The sequence below is a fragment of the Aythya fuligula genome, chromosome 6 (assembly GCF_009819795.1).
Source record: "Aythya fuligula isolate bAytFul2 chromosome 6, bAytFul2.pri, whole genome shotgun sequence".
NCBI classification, from domain to species: domain Eukaryota; kingdom Metazoa; phylum Chordata; class Aves; order Anseriformes; family Anatidae; genus Aythya; species Aythya fuligula.
In genome coordinates, this window is record NC_045564.1 from 25466152 (window position 1) to 25479585 (window position 13434).

Genomic DNA, 13434 nt, shown 5'->3' on the forward strand with positions numbered 1-13434 from the left:
ACCTTAGCTTTATCCCTCTGCAGTGTACTGATGACTCACTCTACTTTGATCTAAATGTCATACATGTGATCACTGGTTTTGGGTGTGAGTGTCTAGGACAAACTCTGGCGGTTCTCGTCTTGTAGAAGTAATTATTGGAACTGGAGGAAATACAGTCATCATCTCTTCTTCGTTTGTTAGAAGCTGTGTGCAGACTCATGAGCAGTATTATGAACTTGAGTGAAATTTTGGGCTAGTCAGGTCCTTTTTCCTGCTTAACTTAGGCCACTTGGGATTTGATGACTGGGGCAGGAGAGGGGGGGCTTGTTGTGTGCACTTTGTTCTGTAGAGGATTAATAATATGGGCATCTTTGATCTTTTCCCCATTCCCCAAATGATTTGCTGCCCTTTGTCCTAGAAGTACCCATTGACCATTCGGATTTGGTGGCTGACCTTCTGAAAGAGCTCTCTAACCACAATGAACGGGTGGAGGAGCGAAAAGGAGCTCTCCTGGAACTTCTGAAGATCACAAGGGAAGATAATCTCGGAGTTTGGGAGGAACATTTCAAAACCATTCTGCTCCTGCTGCTGGAGACACTTGGAGACAAAGATGTGAGATGTAGATTTTTGTCTCAGCTCTTCTTAGCTCGTTTGCCTTTATCTAGGGTGATAGGTTCTGCAAGTTAGATTAAATCAAATTTATTGTGTTTGTATTGCAACTCTTCAGTGATGCTGCACTGCTCATTTTTTCTTCCTTTGAAGGCTGTTGACTGCTTTCATTGTCAGTGTGCTCAGTGACGAATTTCAAGCTACTCTGAAGTGCTCCAGTTTTTTCCCTTCCCTTCAGAGTGTTTAGTAGCAAATAACTAGGAAATTGAACTAGAGTCGGAAAGGAAGTTATTTTCCAATTTTGTAAGAATTAAGATTTAAAATGTTGTTCACTTCCAAATTAGGATGAAATTACATAATATCATTACATAATACATATTATGTGGCACATAATACATAGTATAATAATGAATACTATTACCTAATACATATACAAAGTAATGCATGCACATTATTCCATAATAATAGCTCTTAGCCACATTGCACCCGTTCCCCAAAAAGGGAGAGTAAAGGCAGCCTAGATGAATATTTTTTTTCTCTGTGTAGGTTAAAGATCCAGGCTATTAGATCTTAGAGGATGGATTTCATCAAGAGCAAACTGCTTTTACAGGGGATCTTGTTCTAAAGTATTAAAAGAAGCTACAGATGTAGACAGGAGGAACTCATGCTGCATTACTATCACAGCTTTATCTTTGGTAGTTGATCAAAGCGGTGTTTTACAGGAGAGGCTTTTACTTTTTCCAGATGGGGCTGTTTGTTCAGCTTGCAGCACTGTGACATTTTGATAAAAGCTCAGCACCCTGGCTGTGCCTTCAAATCAGAGCCGTGCTCCATCTAAATGTTACAGCATGTAGGCGTAAAAGCACTCCCAGTTCTTTTCTGTTTAATCTGAATCAAAATCAATTGTATTTTGTATACTGCTTATAAAGTATATGGTGCTCTTGTAGAAATAAAATCATGATTCCAAGGCAGTGTAAATGGTTGGTGTACTCTCACAATTGTTCTTAGTATTGGCATGAACTGCTGTAGTCCTACATGTTTAATCATAACAGCATCATATGTGTATGAAGATCTGGTGACTTTAAGTAAAATAAATTGTGCTAATCTGAGTTTTGCAGATGAATAGCAGAGGGCATGCTTTAAAGGTTGTGTTAGGGTAAAGTGTTCTTCTGCTGAAATGATAGAATCTATTTGGAATGGCTGCAGGCCAAAAACTTAATGTAACAGTTGTGAAAGTGAAGCAGGTGTTATAAATCCCTTCTGCTAATGGTCTTTTGATACAAAGGATTAACACATAGGTCAGTAGTGACTACAATGACTGACTGTTCTTGAAAGTAATTTTCATAGGAGTTACAGGAACAGCATTGATTTACTGCATCAGTACATGAGAAACAGCTTTGTTGCATGGATGGAGCCCAGTTTGAAATCTGCAAAGCTAAGCAGAAGAGGAAGAGCAAAGCATGAAATGTGCTCCTTTGGGTACAAATTTGGACTTAATTGCCAAGAGAGTATGGGTTTAAAAAAAAAAAAAAAAAGCTCTGTTTCTGTCAGTGAGAACAGTCATGTGAATTTTTGTGCAAAAGAAAGCAAGGAGACCAATTCTGGTTTTAGTTATTGAGCATACTGCTTGTTCTACTGGATCTGGTAGAGCTATATAAGACTTCTGATGGCGTAGGGAGCTTTGAGAATTTACTTCAAAATACAATTTGGATGAGAAATGACTTTTTCTAATGTTTTTTTCTCTTGATGCAGCATTCAATAAGAGCCCTGGCACTGCGAGTCCTTAGAGAGATCTTACGGAATCAGCCAGCAAGGTTTAAAAACTATGCGGAGTTGACCATCATGAAAACACTGGAAGCCCATAAGGATTCCCACAAGGAGGTGAGCGAGCCTTTCAGTGTTACTGCTAGGAAAGCAATATTGAAGAAATGGGAGATTTAACAAGCAAGCACGTTGACTCATCTCAACAGTGGAACAATTTGATAGCAAGTCTCACAAGTACTAAGGGGGTGGCTTTATACTTGCTGAAGGAGGAAGAAGATATGTGGGACTGACAGAGCTGGTAAGTGTGTTTGGAACTATCCAGAGTTGCAGGCCATCAGTTTTCCAGGATTTGGTTGTTTGTTCTGGGGCAGACTGAAGCCCTGTGGCAGAGTGGTCCTTCCATCTGTGCAGGGAAGGGTAGGAAATGTACTGATGAACACAAAGGCCATGTTCTAACAGAGCTGTGTGTGAAAACAATGATGAAATTGGGCCACGATGAAGTACTCAGAACTGGTGAATAACAGCAGAAAGTAGACAAAGAGGGCGTGTTGCTGAAAAGAAGGTTGGGGAATAGAGGAGGAAGCTGGGGGAAAGGTGAATTTTGCATTTTCATAATGTGAGAGAACTCGTATGCAAAACCGAAATGAAATTATTCTTCTAGACTAAAAAATATGGGGACGTGATAGTTATATACAAAGTGGATCGAATTACATTAAAGATCAATCTTTACAGCTTAACTTCCAAGCTGGATCTTCTTTTCTACCTTGTTCACCTCGCAAGTTTGAACTGAACCATGGTAAACACCACGTGAATTTCTGTACATTTCTGCACATTTCTGTGATCACTTTGGTAACAAATTCCTTCCTTTGCAATCTAAAACTTAGTCTTCTCTGCAAAAGGCTTGTCCTAAAGTTGCAATTTTAGGTATCTCTGGAGAGCTTTTTTGGCCATGAAAAAGATCCTTGTATAGATCAGGCTGCTCCAGGGCATTGCATAACTGACACAAGGTTACTTTACCTGCGCACAGCAAAAATGTACTGTTTAAAAATCAAAACAAAACAAAAACACCCCCAGGGAAGAAAGAACCTAACAGGCTGGATATATCTCTACAATGCAGAAGTAGAAAAAGTTTAATCCTTTAGTGAATGAAGACTGCTGTAAGCTGCCTATCCTCCTCTCCTCGATTTAAAGCCTTTGCACTCCTGTCATTTTCAGTTCAGAGTAATAAGCAGTTGTAAATTGATTTCCTGATAAAGTAGTCAGACAAAACATTGTGTTCTGAAGGAGTGCCTTTTATTGGCAGGTTTTCCTGGTTACATACTTCTCAGCTCACCTTGACTCAGTGCCCTCTGTGTTTTTTTCTGAAAGTCCTCCAAAGCTGCAGCACCTTTCCAGATGGGCTCTGACATTGTTTTTGATGCCCTTTCAGAGCTCACTTGTGTGACTGGCACATTTTTCAGAAAGTAGGTGTAATGTTGAAAACGTGGCATTTTATGCTTCTGTACTCCCCACACCATGTTCTTCATGCTTGTAGTATGGCAAGGTTCCTCAGGATTTGCATGTGAGATGCCTCCTGAGGAAAAGCAGAGAAGAATAACTCTTTGTAACAGAAAGCAAAGCTCAGGCCAGGAATGAAGAGATGAGAGCTCTGGCACTTCTTTACAGAAGAGTAAGCCAGAGCTGTGTTGCTCTCAGCAAGTAGCTGCTGTGCTACACTACATGTGGCATTCCTTTGATTTGTCAATGGTTCTGCATAACATCTCTGTCATTAAAAAAGATGAGATTTACTGCTGCGATGAGACCTTTGGGTGACAGCTGTCGTAGGATGCTGCAGGTGTAGTCCCATTTTGCTATCTGTTGCTTTTAAAAAGTTGTTTGCACAGCTGTATGAAGTGGTGGCACTGGTGCTGCTATAGGAGCGAGCAATCTGCAGCCATGAGCGTTTGGTCTTCCCCAGAGTATGCTGAAGGAAGTGTGTACTAAGTTTTCTGTGTTAATATTTAAAAAATAGTAAAATAATTAAAAATCATTATGTTTATTCCTCTGCTCACTTTATCTGCAGTGCTTATCTGAGGTGTTGCCCCAAGACATGGGATTTTTTGTTCCATGTATGTGTTTTATGATACCTGTGTAAATGGGACTCAGAATCACAAGGCAACCCATGAAAGTTGTGTCTGTCTGTCAGTAATTTGAGAATATCAGCATTCCTGAAGTTAAGAAAAACTTCCCAGTCTGCACTTGGGTCTCTACGTGAGCTAGGCTAAAGATATACCCGGGAAAACGCTTCAGGTATTTTTACCTTTAGCTGGGGCTTGCTGATTCTGTTAAGCCTGTGAAAAATTAACATTTGGGTACGGCTCAGTTGGTCAAACTCATAGCCCTGGGCCAGGAGGTCACAAATTGGTGGCCCTCCAGCTCCCAGTCAGCGCTGACTGGTGGCACTGCTCTCCCCAGGGGCTGCGGAGGAGCTGCCCTCGGACTTCATCCCACGCAGCAAGAGGTGAAGTGGAGATTCACAGGTCTGTGACTGAAGGGCATTTTAAAAGAACAGCTGGAGGGGGAAGTGGGAAGATGGCAGTGGTCTGTCTTAGTGTTCTCCTTCGCTAAAACTGAGTAATATTGAAGGCAGTGGTTATACTGTCTTTAGAGTAAATAAAATCTTCCTTTATACTATAAAAACTATTTTGAGGAAAGCTGCTATATAATAGGGTTAGAAAAGTGTTAATCCTTGTGCCAGTAATGCCCCTGGTAGGATGTCACATCAGGGTTTGTTTCAGGTCTGCTTTTGCCTTGTAGTAAGACAGGAGTGACCCTGATTTGTAGTTTGAGATCCTTTGAAACGGGCTGCATAAATCAGCAGAAAGTGATTGCTTGGAGCGATCTGTATCTGCTTCACTCTTACCCACCCGAGTCTCTCCTTTAGCACGGGGATTGCTAATTGCCCCCAAGTTATTGCTCCCAATTTCTGTTGTGTATGAGCCCACGGACAATCAGTGTAAAGTGACCAAGCAAAAGAGGAGGAGTTTGAAAATAATCACAGTACAGACGAACTGTTAAGCTCAGGCACTGTCTCCAAAAAGACATTGTATCAAGAGACACATCTTTGGAAGTCAACAGGAAGGTTAATTTGTCTTCCCAGATTCCAATATTGCTTCTGTTCAGCATGGCCAAGAACATTCAAGTAAGAAATCATAATCGCCATATTCATGACCTGACAAATACCATCCCTTCCTCCGTTTCAGTGCCAATATGTAGTTAAAAGATTTAGTCTGAAACAAAAAGGAATGTGGTTTTGTTCTCTTCCTGCTCCCAGATGGTACAATTGGAAGCATCAAAGTGTAGTGTTAGCATAGTTTGATATCTTGGGATGCCTGGATAATCGGATGTTTTTCCAAGTCCAAGCTGAAGCCTTTTGATGGTTGGATCTTTGCTACAGCTAGAACTCCTCTGCCTTCATTGCTGAAGGTAAGGTGTAGGATCAGTGAAGCAACACAGCTGAGACCCGCACTCCTTCACTGGGACGCCAGGGAGGAAAACTCAGTTGAATGCAGAGTCTCATGTCCTGTGGGTGCAAACACAGGCGATTGGCAAAGCTCTGACCTCAATGTGGGTTCAAAATTCCTCTAACCCTGGGCTACAGACAAGACTCTGGGTTGGGATCCATGTTCAGTTTGCACTTTTTAACTTTAGCTTGTTTTTGTGCTATTTGTACTATAACAGTCTAGTCAATACTGTTGTTTGAATGGGGTGATGTGAAGAGTCAAGCCTGCCTCAGTAATAACTGTAAATATTTAGGGGGCTTGACACGTAAATGCCTTTCACTTACTTCTGGATTATTAGAACATAATTAGAGTTGTGGACAATATTAAATCTTGTTGATTTTTATCACTCTTTGTTTGGATTTTTTTGGAAGAGAACCATCCTTCTGTTGCCAATTAGTTAATATTAACTCATTTGTTCCAGTGTAGTTACTCACCCGTAACTAAGGAGAAATGCTGTCTGCTGACCCAATGCCGTTGATAAGGCATTCCTTCAGATTCATACCAGCAAAATGAGTGTGTTCTTCCTGAGGATAGTAAAACAGAAATAGTTATCTTGGGAAATTGGTGCAGAACATCTTTCCCAGTGAAAATCATTGGATAGCAATTTCCTTGCTTTTTCTCTGCAGCTCTGTTTTTCTCTGCAACTAAGCCTATAGACATAACCGATCGGTGCTTTGGGCAAGGAAAGGATATTGTCCCATGTCTTAAATTCCTGATTTTGGTCTTTCGCTATCCAGAAAGCCCATAAACATAATTGGGATGTAACATTCCCTGTTGTAACCCTGTAAGAGAAGGTGGAGAAGAACAAATCACAGCTATCCATTGACTTTAAATACTTGTTACTATCTTGCTGAGGTGTTTTTAGATTGACGCTGACATTTATAAGATGATTTGCAACTGTTCTCCGATGATTATAGTACAGTCTGTATCTGTTTCTGTAAAATGTAGTTTCCTAAAGAAAAGCACCAAATGATCAGTCTTTAAGGTTAATTGATGCATAGTCTGTGCTGGAAGCTGTCAGGTGCTGCAGCTTGGCAGTTGTTGATGTTTTATAGTATGCGTTTGTGCTTTCTGTAATTCCCAACACATTTGAAATATTTAGTACACAGGAGAAGCAACCTAATCTACTTCATCTCTTCTGAATCCCTTTAAAAAAAAAAAAATTTTTTTTTTTCATCTGCTTAGCACTCCCCATTACTGAGTCCACTTCCTGCTTTGAAACGTAGTGCTTAGTTCTTTGTTCCTGTCTGGATCAGACTGTGTACCCTTCAGGGATGGGAGTTTGCCTGGCTAGGTATTGGTAAGCCTCCGTTCCCTCCAGCCTAAATTATGCAGGCTTTAAGTAACTACCTCTAAATAGCAAAGCTTGTTTCGAAAACATAGCTGTGTGCCTTGTAAGCCCCAGAGCAAAACCTTGTTTTCTGCTTAGTAAACTTCTGGGGCTCTGCATATTTCACACTGGAATAAAAAAAGCCTCCAAGTTTTTTTGTGGTTTTTGTTGTTGTTTGTTGGTCGGGTTTTTTACAGTAATTAATTCCCTACAACTTTCTGCAGAGACCATGCAGCTTAGCATTTGTGGTGAAGTACTCCAGCCTGTGGTCTCACACACAGTCCCGTACAGCTCTCACCCAGGTCCTCAAGCATGGCTCTGCTCAGATCCCAGCACGCTGCGCTGATTCCCTGCACAGCCCATGCAGCTGGCACGTTCTGCCTTAGGGGAATCAGGGCATATATTTTTCTTTTCTTATTTGCCCAGCATGTGTCATTTAGAAGCAGAAATGAAAGCATCAAAACCCTTTGGAAAGCTGCTGTGTATTGACCAAAGCCAAGAGTGGATTACCAGAGGCAAGCTGCTTGTTGCAGCAGTGGGCAGCAAGCAACATCTGTAATGCACTGAGGGTAATAGCTGAGCAGAAGAAATGGTGCTGAAGGGATGCAGTCCTGGTTTCTTGGTTTGGTCTTGTCTTAAGTGAACAGCGCCCAAAGGCTGTGGTGCATTGTGATTCAGGTAAGCCGGTGGGTGAGTTCTGTCCAGCAACTTCTGTAGTGTCAGTGATGCCAAAATGCTTCTCTACTAGAAGAAAGGGATCTGTGACAGGTGGCTGTTCCTAACGCTGCACTTCAACATGTCCCCTCCCATTGAAATCAGAAAGCATTTCATGCACATATTATATTCCTGGGACTGTCTGACCTGTTACCTCAAAGGGTACTCCTTTGTATACAGCATTAAGGCAGACATTGCTACACAGGTGGGCTCCCTACCTCCACTACGTCTGTGTGGCTGATGCACCCAGCCGGTTTGAGCAAACTGGGTGGAATTACAACTATTTCTCTTTCATGGGAGAGCTCACTAGAAAGGTCTTAACATGCTGCAGATGTCTTTCAAGGAGCCAGCCTGCCAGAAAGTGCAGCGTTATGTTATGCCAGCACAAGTCAGGATGGATCTAGTCTGCAGCGTGTAGAGCATAAGGTAAGGCTTTGGAAAGGAGAAAAACCTGCTCCTGTAAGGCAGAGTGCTATCTTCTGGATCTGCATTCCTGCGCTACCTGCCTTGTGTTCAGTGGCATCAGACTCTCCAGTTCCAGCCATGGTTTGCTCTACACTTTCACTAGGAGGTAAAATTGTGTTTGGGACATACCTTACACACAGCTTAGTGTCAGTACTTTCACAGCACTACAGGCTCTCCAGTCTTGCAGGTCTTGCTTCAGAGGCACCCCTTTGAACTTGCTTCTTCCAGCTGGTATAATTGTTTGAAAACTGCTAGTTTTCTTTCATGTTTCTGAGGTAATTGAGCATAACTGTACTAGGTTAAACAAGAACTTTGCTTCACTTCATACCCTGCTTCAGACAACAGCTAGGAAGTATGCAGTGATGCTTCAGTGAGGGCATTCTCCCTCCTTACTGCTGGCTGAAGCTTACAGTCTTCCCCAACTAAAGGTTCTGTCTGCCTGAACGGAAGAGTGAACAGCACTCTTTTTCTCAAATTTAAAGGATGTATTTCATAGCTACCACTTCTTGTGGTGTATGCTGTTAGTCTGAGCCTAATGGAGCCGTTCCTATTGCTTCCCAGTGTGTATCTGCCAGTCTTCCCTCCACAGATGGGCAGAAGAGCTGTTGCTGGAATTTTGCTTGTTTCTTCCACTCCTTTTAAGGTTGTTTCACTCTGTTGGTCAGGTTAAAGCCCTGATTTAAAAAAAGATTTTTGATTTTTTTGATATTGTGCGGTATGTATAATTTACGAGACATGGGTGTTGTGCCTCAGGGCAAAATATCTTCACTAAACTCAGCTATAATTGTGTACCCTCGTTGCCAAATGACCTGGCAGTTCATATCTTTTGATAATGCACTTCCCCCTCTGCAGGAATGCTGCCGATTTCCTCGGGTGGTACCAGGTGAATGTGACTGACAGTGCTGTGCAAGTATTCAGAGACAAGCTTTCCCTCATGGGATGCAGGTCTGGGTGGTGAAATGCTTTATTCTGCCAAAGCCAGAAGGAAAGACCTATTGAGCAAGGCTGCTACTTGCATTGCAGAGTGGTGGCATTTTGGCTTTCTGTGCCAATGGACACAAACGAGGGAAGAGCTTGTCCTTTTGGCTTGCTCTGAGCTGGTACTGCCCTGCCTGCCCCTTTGTCTCCAGCCTGTCCCCTGCTGCTCCTTTCCAAGGCAGCGAGTTACCTGCCGAGGCTCTGATTCAAGCAAGCATGTAAGCACATGTTTGAATCCCATTGACGTCAGTGAGACTTAAGCGTGTTATTAAAGCTAAACACACGCTTAAGGGGGTTGCTGAAGTGTGGCCGGGATGCAGATGCTGCCTGCCAGATGTGCTCTTGGAAGACATGGAAATCTCCCTGGTGTTGTCACATTTACTAGCTAGGATCAGCAGGAGCCCTACTGGACATGTGTAATGTGCCCTTCTGTATTCAGAGGAAATGCAGCGATGTGAAATACCCAACTGCTGCGCACATGCTGCCAGATCCTGGCTAGAAATGGGCAGCTTTGCTGGAAGAGAAGGACTTGCACGGGCATAAATAATCTTGTACCGTACCCTTACAGCTTTTCTTGCTGACCTTACAGTGTGCAGAATACATTATGACCTTTGTTGCAATTGGAATCCTGGATCATTTTGTGAAGAATTACAGCTGTGTTTTAATCCCTGGTGCCTGGAAATGATAATAGGCTTTTTAAAATAAAGGTTTTGTCTCATGTGCTAGCCTCATATCTGCAACTTAATGTGCACGGTAAACTATGCAAACAGTACGTGGAACTTAAATGCAAAAGGAATTGTTGAAAGTTTTACCTACTCCCAGATTTACAGTAGTATTTTTAAGATCAGTCTGTCTCCAGGTGTATACTAAAATATTACTGTCTTTCTATTATAAGAAAGATACCATGAGGATTAAAAAATAAGTAATTTTTTTAGGAAGTTGTGATACATGCAAGCTTTTCTTTCTCACAGTATCTGATAACATTAACTAAACATATTTGGAGTTGCCAAAAAAGCAAAATCCTCAAATGGCCTGTGCCCAAACAGTTATGAGGCTTTTTTTTTTTTAACATGCATATATATAAAGTGACTTGCATGTAAACATTAAGTTGATTACAAGATAACCTACACCCTCTGTTATCCACCGCATTGTTTGTGAGAGCTTGATGCTAGCAGTGTTTCGGCACTAGTAACGACGACGTCAGAAGCTGCAGTGCCAAGCAGTGAATTCCTTTGCAGGAAACCTCCTCAGATTCAATGGAGACCTCCTGGGAGCTCCTGACTTCATCCCTTCCAGCAATTCAGTGCCATGGTTCCAAACCATGGCATTAGGTTTCCTAAAGTACTTGGATGTTTCTCTCCTTTTCTTAAAAAGTCGCATAGTACATCCTCCTAAGGTGGCTGACATGGAAACCTTCATGCTTCTCATGTGTGGAATTGAGAAGGAATTAGCCAAGAAATAGCTGGAAGACCTAAACAAGCACTGTTCTGCTTCGTTACTCATTCACAGAGCTTTCAGGATGAAATCTTTTGAACACTGACCACGCTGTGGATTACCATTCCTTTATGGAATATGTTTTAATACCGTGGAATTATGGAATATGTTTTTTTCACCGTGGGTGAAACAGGCTGTGTAGGCAGGGGTGATCTCTTCTGTTACATCAGTAGTCTGCCTGAGCTGCTCACTCTTCGCGGCTTCTGCCTTGAAATCAACTAGTCTTTGCTGGAAAATAATTTGTAGCCAAGGCAGGGAGATGTTCTTGTCCTAGTAACGACTGGGTTAAATCTCCAAGTACTCCTGGTACATGTGTTGTCCACATTAGTTCCTTGCAGATAGAGCTGTCCATGGATTGCTTTAGTCAAACAGAAATCCCTGAGTTTGGTACCACGATAGTGTGTGGAAGAGGGGAATGAAAAGAATCCAGCAACCGGGGCTTGAGTCTAAGTGATGGGAGACTTGCGGATCGATTTATTTATTTGTTGTGGGAGAGTTTGTTTTTTTTGTGTGTATTGTCTGGGACAGATTTTCCTTTGGTGGTTTCAAAATACTGACTTCAGACAACGCTGAGGAGTCTGGCTTAGGATGAGTTAGAGAACTGGAGAAGCTGGAGATGCTCTAAGGGCAAGGCTTTGTGAATGCTCCTCTCTTAGAGATGAGGTCTGTGATTTAAATCTGTCCACTAGGGCGTCTCTGTCCACACAGGATTTACCCTCCCTTGAAGGTAAACAGTGAAAAGAGAAGAGAGGGGATGTGGTGGGCAAAGGCATCCTCCATCTCGTGTACTGAAACAACATGGGGAGTATGGAGCGTGTGGTTTGAGGGCAGGAAGAGTGCAGCCAAGGGAGAACCTCAGTTTGTTGCCTGGCAATTAGCACAGACACATGAAAAAAGAAAACCTGCTTCCCATCCTGTGTTTTTTTGTTTTTTTTTTTTTATCCAATTATTGTGGAGTGTGAAATGAGTAACTCTCATGGGAGGAGAGAATCAGGTCTTTCCTCTTGCAGCTTGCTGTCCTGCCTGCTGGGGAGAAGTGTGAAAGGTGTGGATTTGCTTTCCCTTAGGTGGGTGCAGAGTAGAACCGAGTTTTGGATCCTTCATCCTGTGTGACTGCTTTACAGGGTGGGCTAGTCACAAAAACAAAAGGTGGACGCTACCCCTGTTTCCACTTGTTCTTCCTCCCATGTTTCATTGTGTTCCAGCACTGCCTTAATGTGTTAGACGTGCTCAGAGCACTCTTGCCTGATCGTTGATTATCCTGAAGCTTGCTTGGCTCTGCAGCCTGGGTTTGAGTGCAGCAGTGCTTAGCTGGGACATGGCAGGACACATCTGTGCAGGCATGGTTGTCCCAGCTTGGGCACCCAAGCACTCAGCAGGGCAGATGCATATTGAAAAGTATGACAGTGTCTATGCAGTGTGTGGCAGTGTAATGTTTAAGGAGCTACATTCAGCACTGAAATCTAAGCTGGTGGATTTAGGTTCCTTGACAGTGGCTAGAGAGGTACCTTCCTTTTGGTTTTCCTAGGATAGCAATGCCTACCTTTACTGGGTGACAAAGATACTCTCTTTTTTTTTTGTTTTCCTTAATCAACACTTTCAAACTAGCCACGTCTTTGACCCAGTCCCTTCAGGCAGGACGAACTGCGTACCGCTGTCTGGTGGGAACAAATGTCACTGGAGGTGAAGAACACGAATTCTGGGAGTTGATTGCCTCTCAGAAGAGCCTCCTGCAGATCTGTTAATAAACATCCCTGAGTATTTCCTGGCGTTCAATCCTAGAGTACACAGGTGGTTTTGTCTGTGAAGTGTGACCTCATTAATGTAAGGTTTTGCTCTGCTTTCATTGCAGGTCGTCAGAGCTGCTGAGGAAGCTGCTTCCACCCTGGCAAGCTCCATCCACCCTGAGCAGTGCATCAAGGTGCTTTGCCCCATCATTCAGACTGCGGATTATCCAATCAATTTAGCTGCCATCAAAATGCAGACGAAAGTTATTGAGAGGATTTCCAAGGAATCGTTGCATCAGCTCCTCCCTGATATCATTCCTGGATTGTTACAGGTACAGAATCCCCCATCACAAATGCTCCTGAGTGCAAACCATCATGGAACCGTTGTGCACTTTGGGTGTACTTTGCACTTCAATTTGAAGTCCAGCAGGCAGGATGGTCCTTCTTATTTTCTCTCTGAAATCAGGACTGAACTGCTCACTGACTTCATTCAGCCTCTTTCATAACCCTCTCAAGCCGGGTGGGGAGCTGTGTTTTTGCCAGTGCTAAGACTTGGTCTTCCATAGAGAATTTCTCTCTCGGTGCTGGCTGTGGTGAGGCTGTATTCAGTTCCCTTGTACAAGCAGCTGGCAGTGCTAGCAACTGGGATGAGACTGAAAGCACGATGGAAATAAGGGGAGGTAGCAGCAATGGAGAGAGAACATGGGTGTGTTTACTGGGGAGGGGTTGTGACAGGAGCAAATAAGTCAGTGTGAAAGAATTGAATGTGTTCGGGTGGTAAGACTGAAGTAGAGAATTGGGATAAAGAAGCTGCCTCACTGTGAAGTGTAAA

The 13434-nt window shown here is 42.8% G+C and overlaps 1 protein-coding gene across 15 annotated transcripts in view; it reads left to right on the top strand.

Moving 5' to 3' along the window:
• Positions 1-13434, top strand: part of CLASP1 (cytoplasmic linker associated protein 1) — a 144996-nt gene that overhangs the window by 126981 nt on the left and 4581 nt on the right. For 11 of the 15 annotated variants that reach the window (XM_032190583.1, XM_032190586.1, XM_032190589.1 and 8 more), the window contains 3 exons: positions 398-591; positions 2341-2469; positions 12728-12934. In XM_032190583.1, coding sequence (XP_032046474.1) covers positions 398-591; positions 2341-2469; positions 12728-12934 — 530 coding nt within the window. The remainder of the gene's footprint in view (positions 1-397; positions 592-2340; positions 2470-12727; positions 12935-13434) is intronic. The other 4 variants (XM_032190584.1, XM_032190591.1, XM_032190592.1 and 1 more) reach the window with 1 other exon arrangement.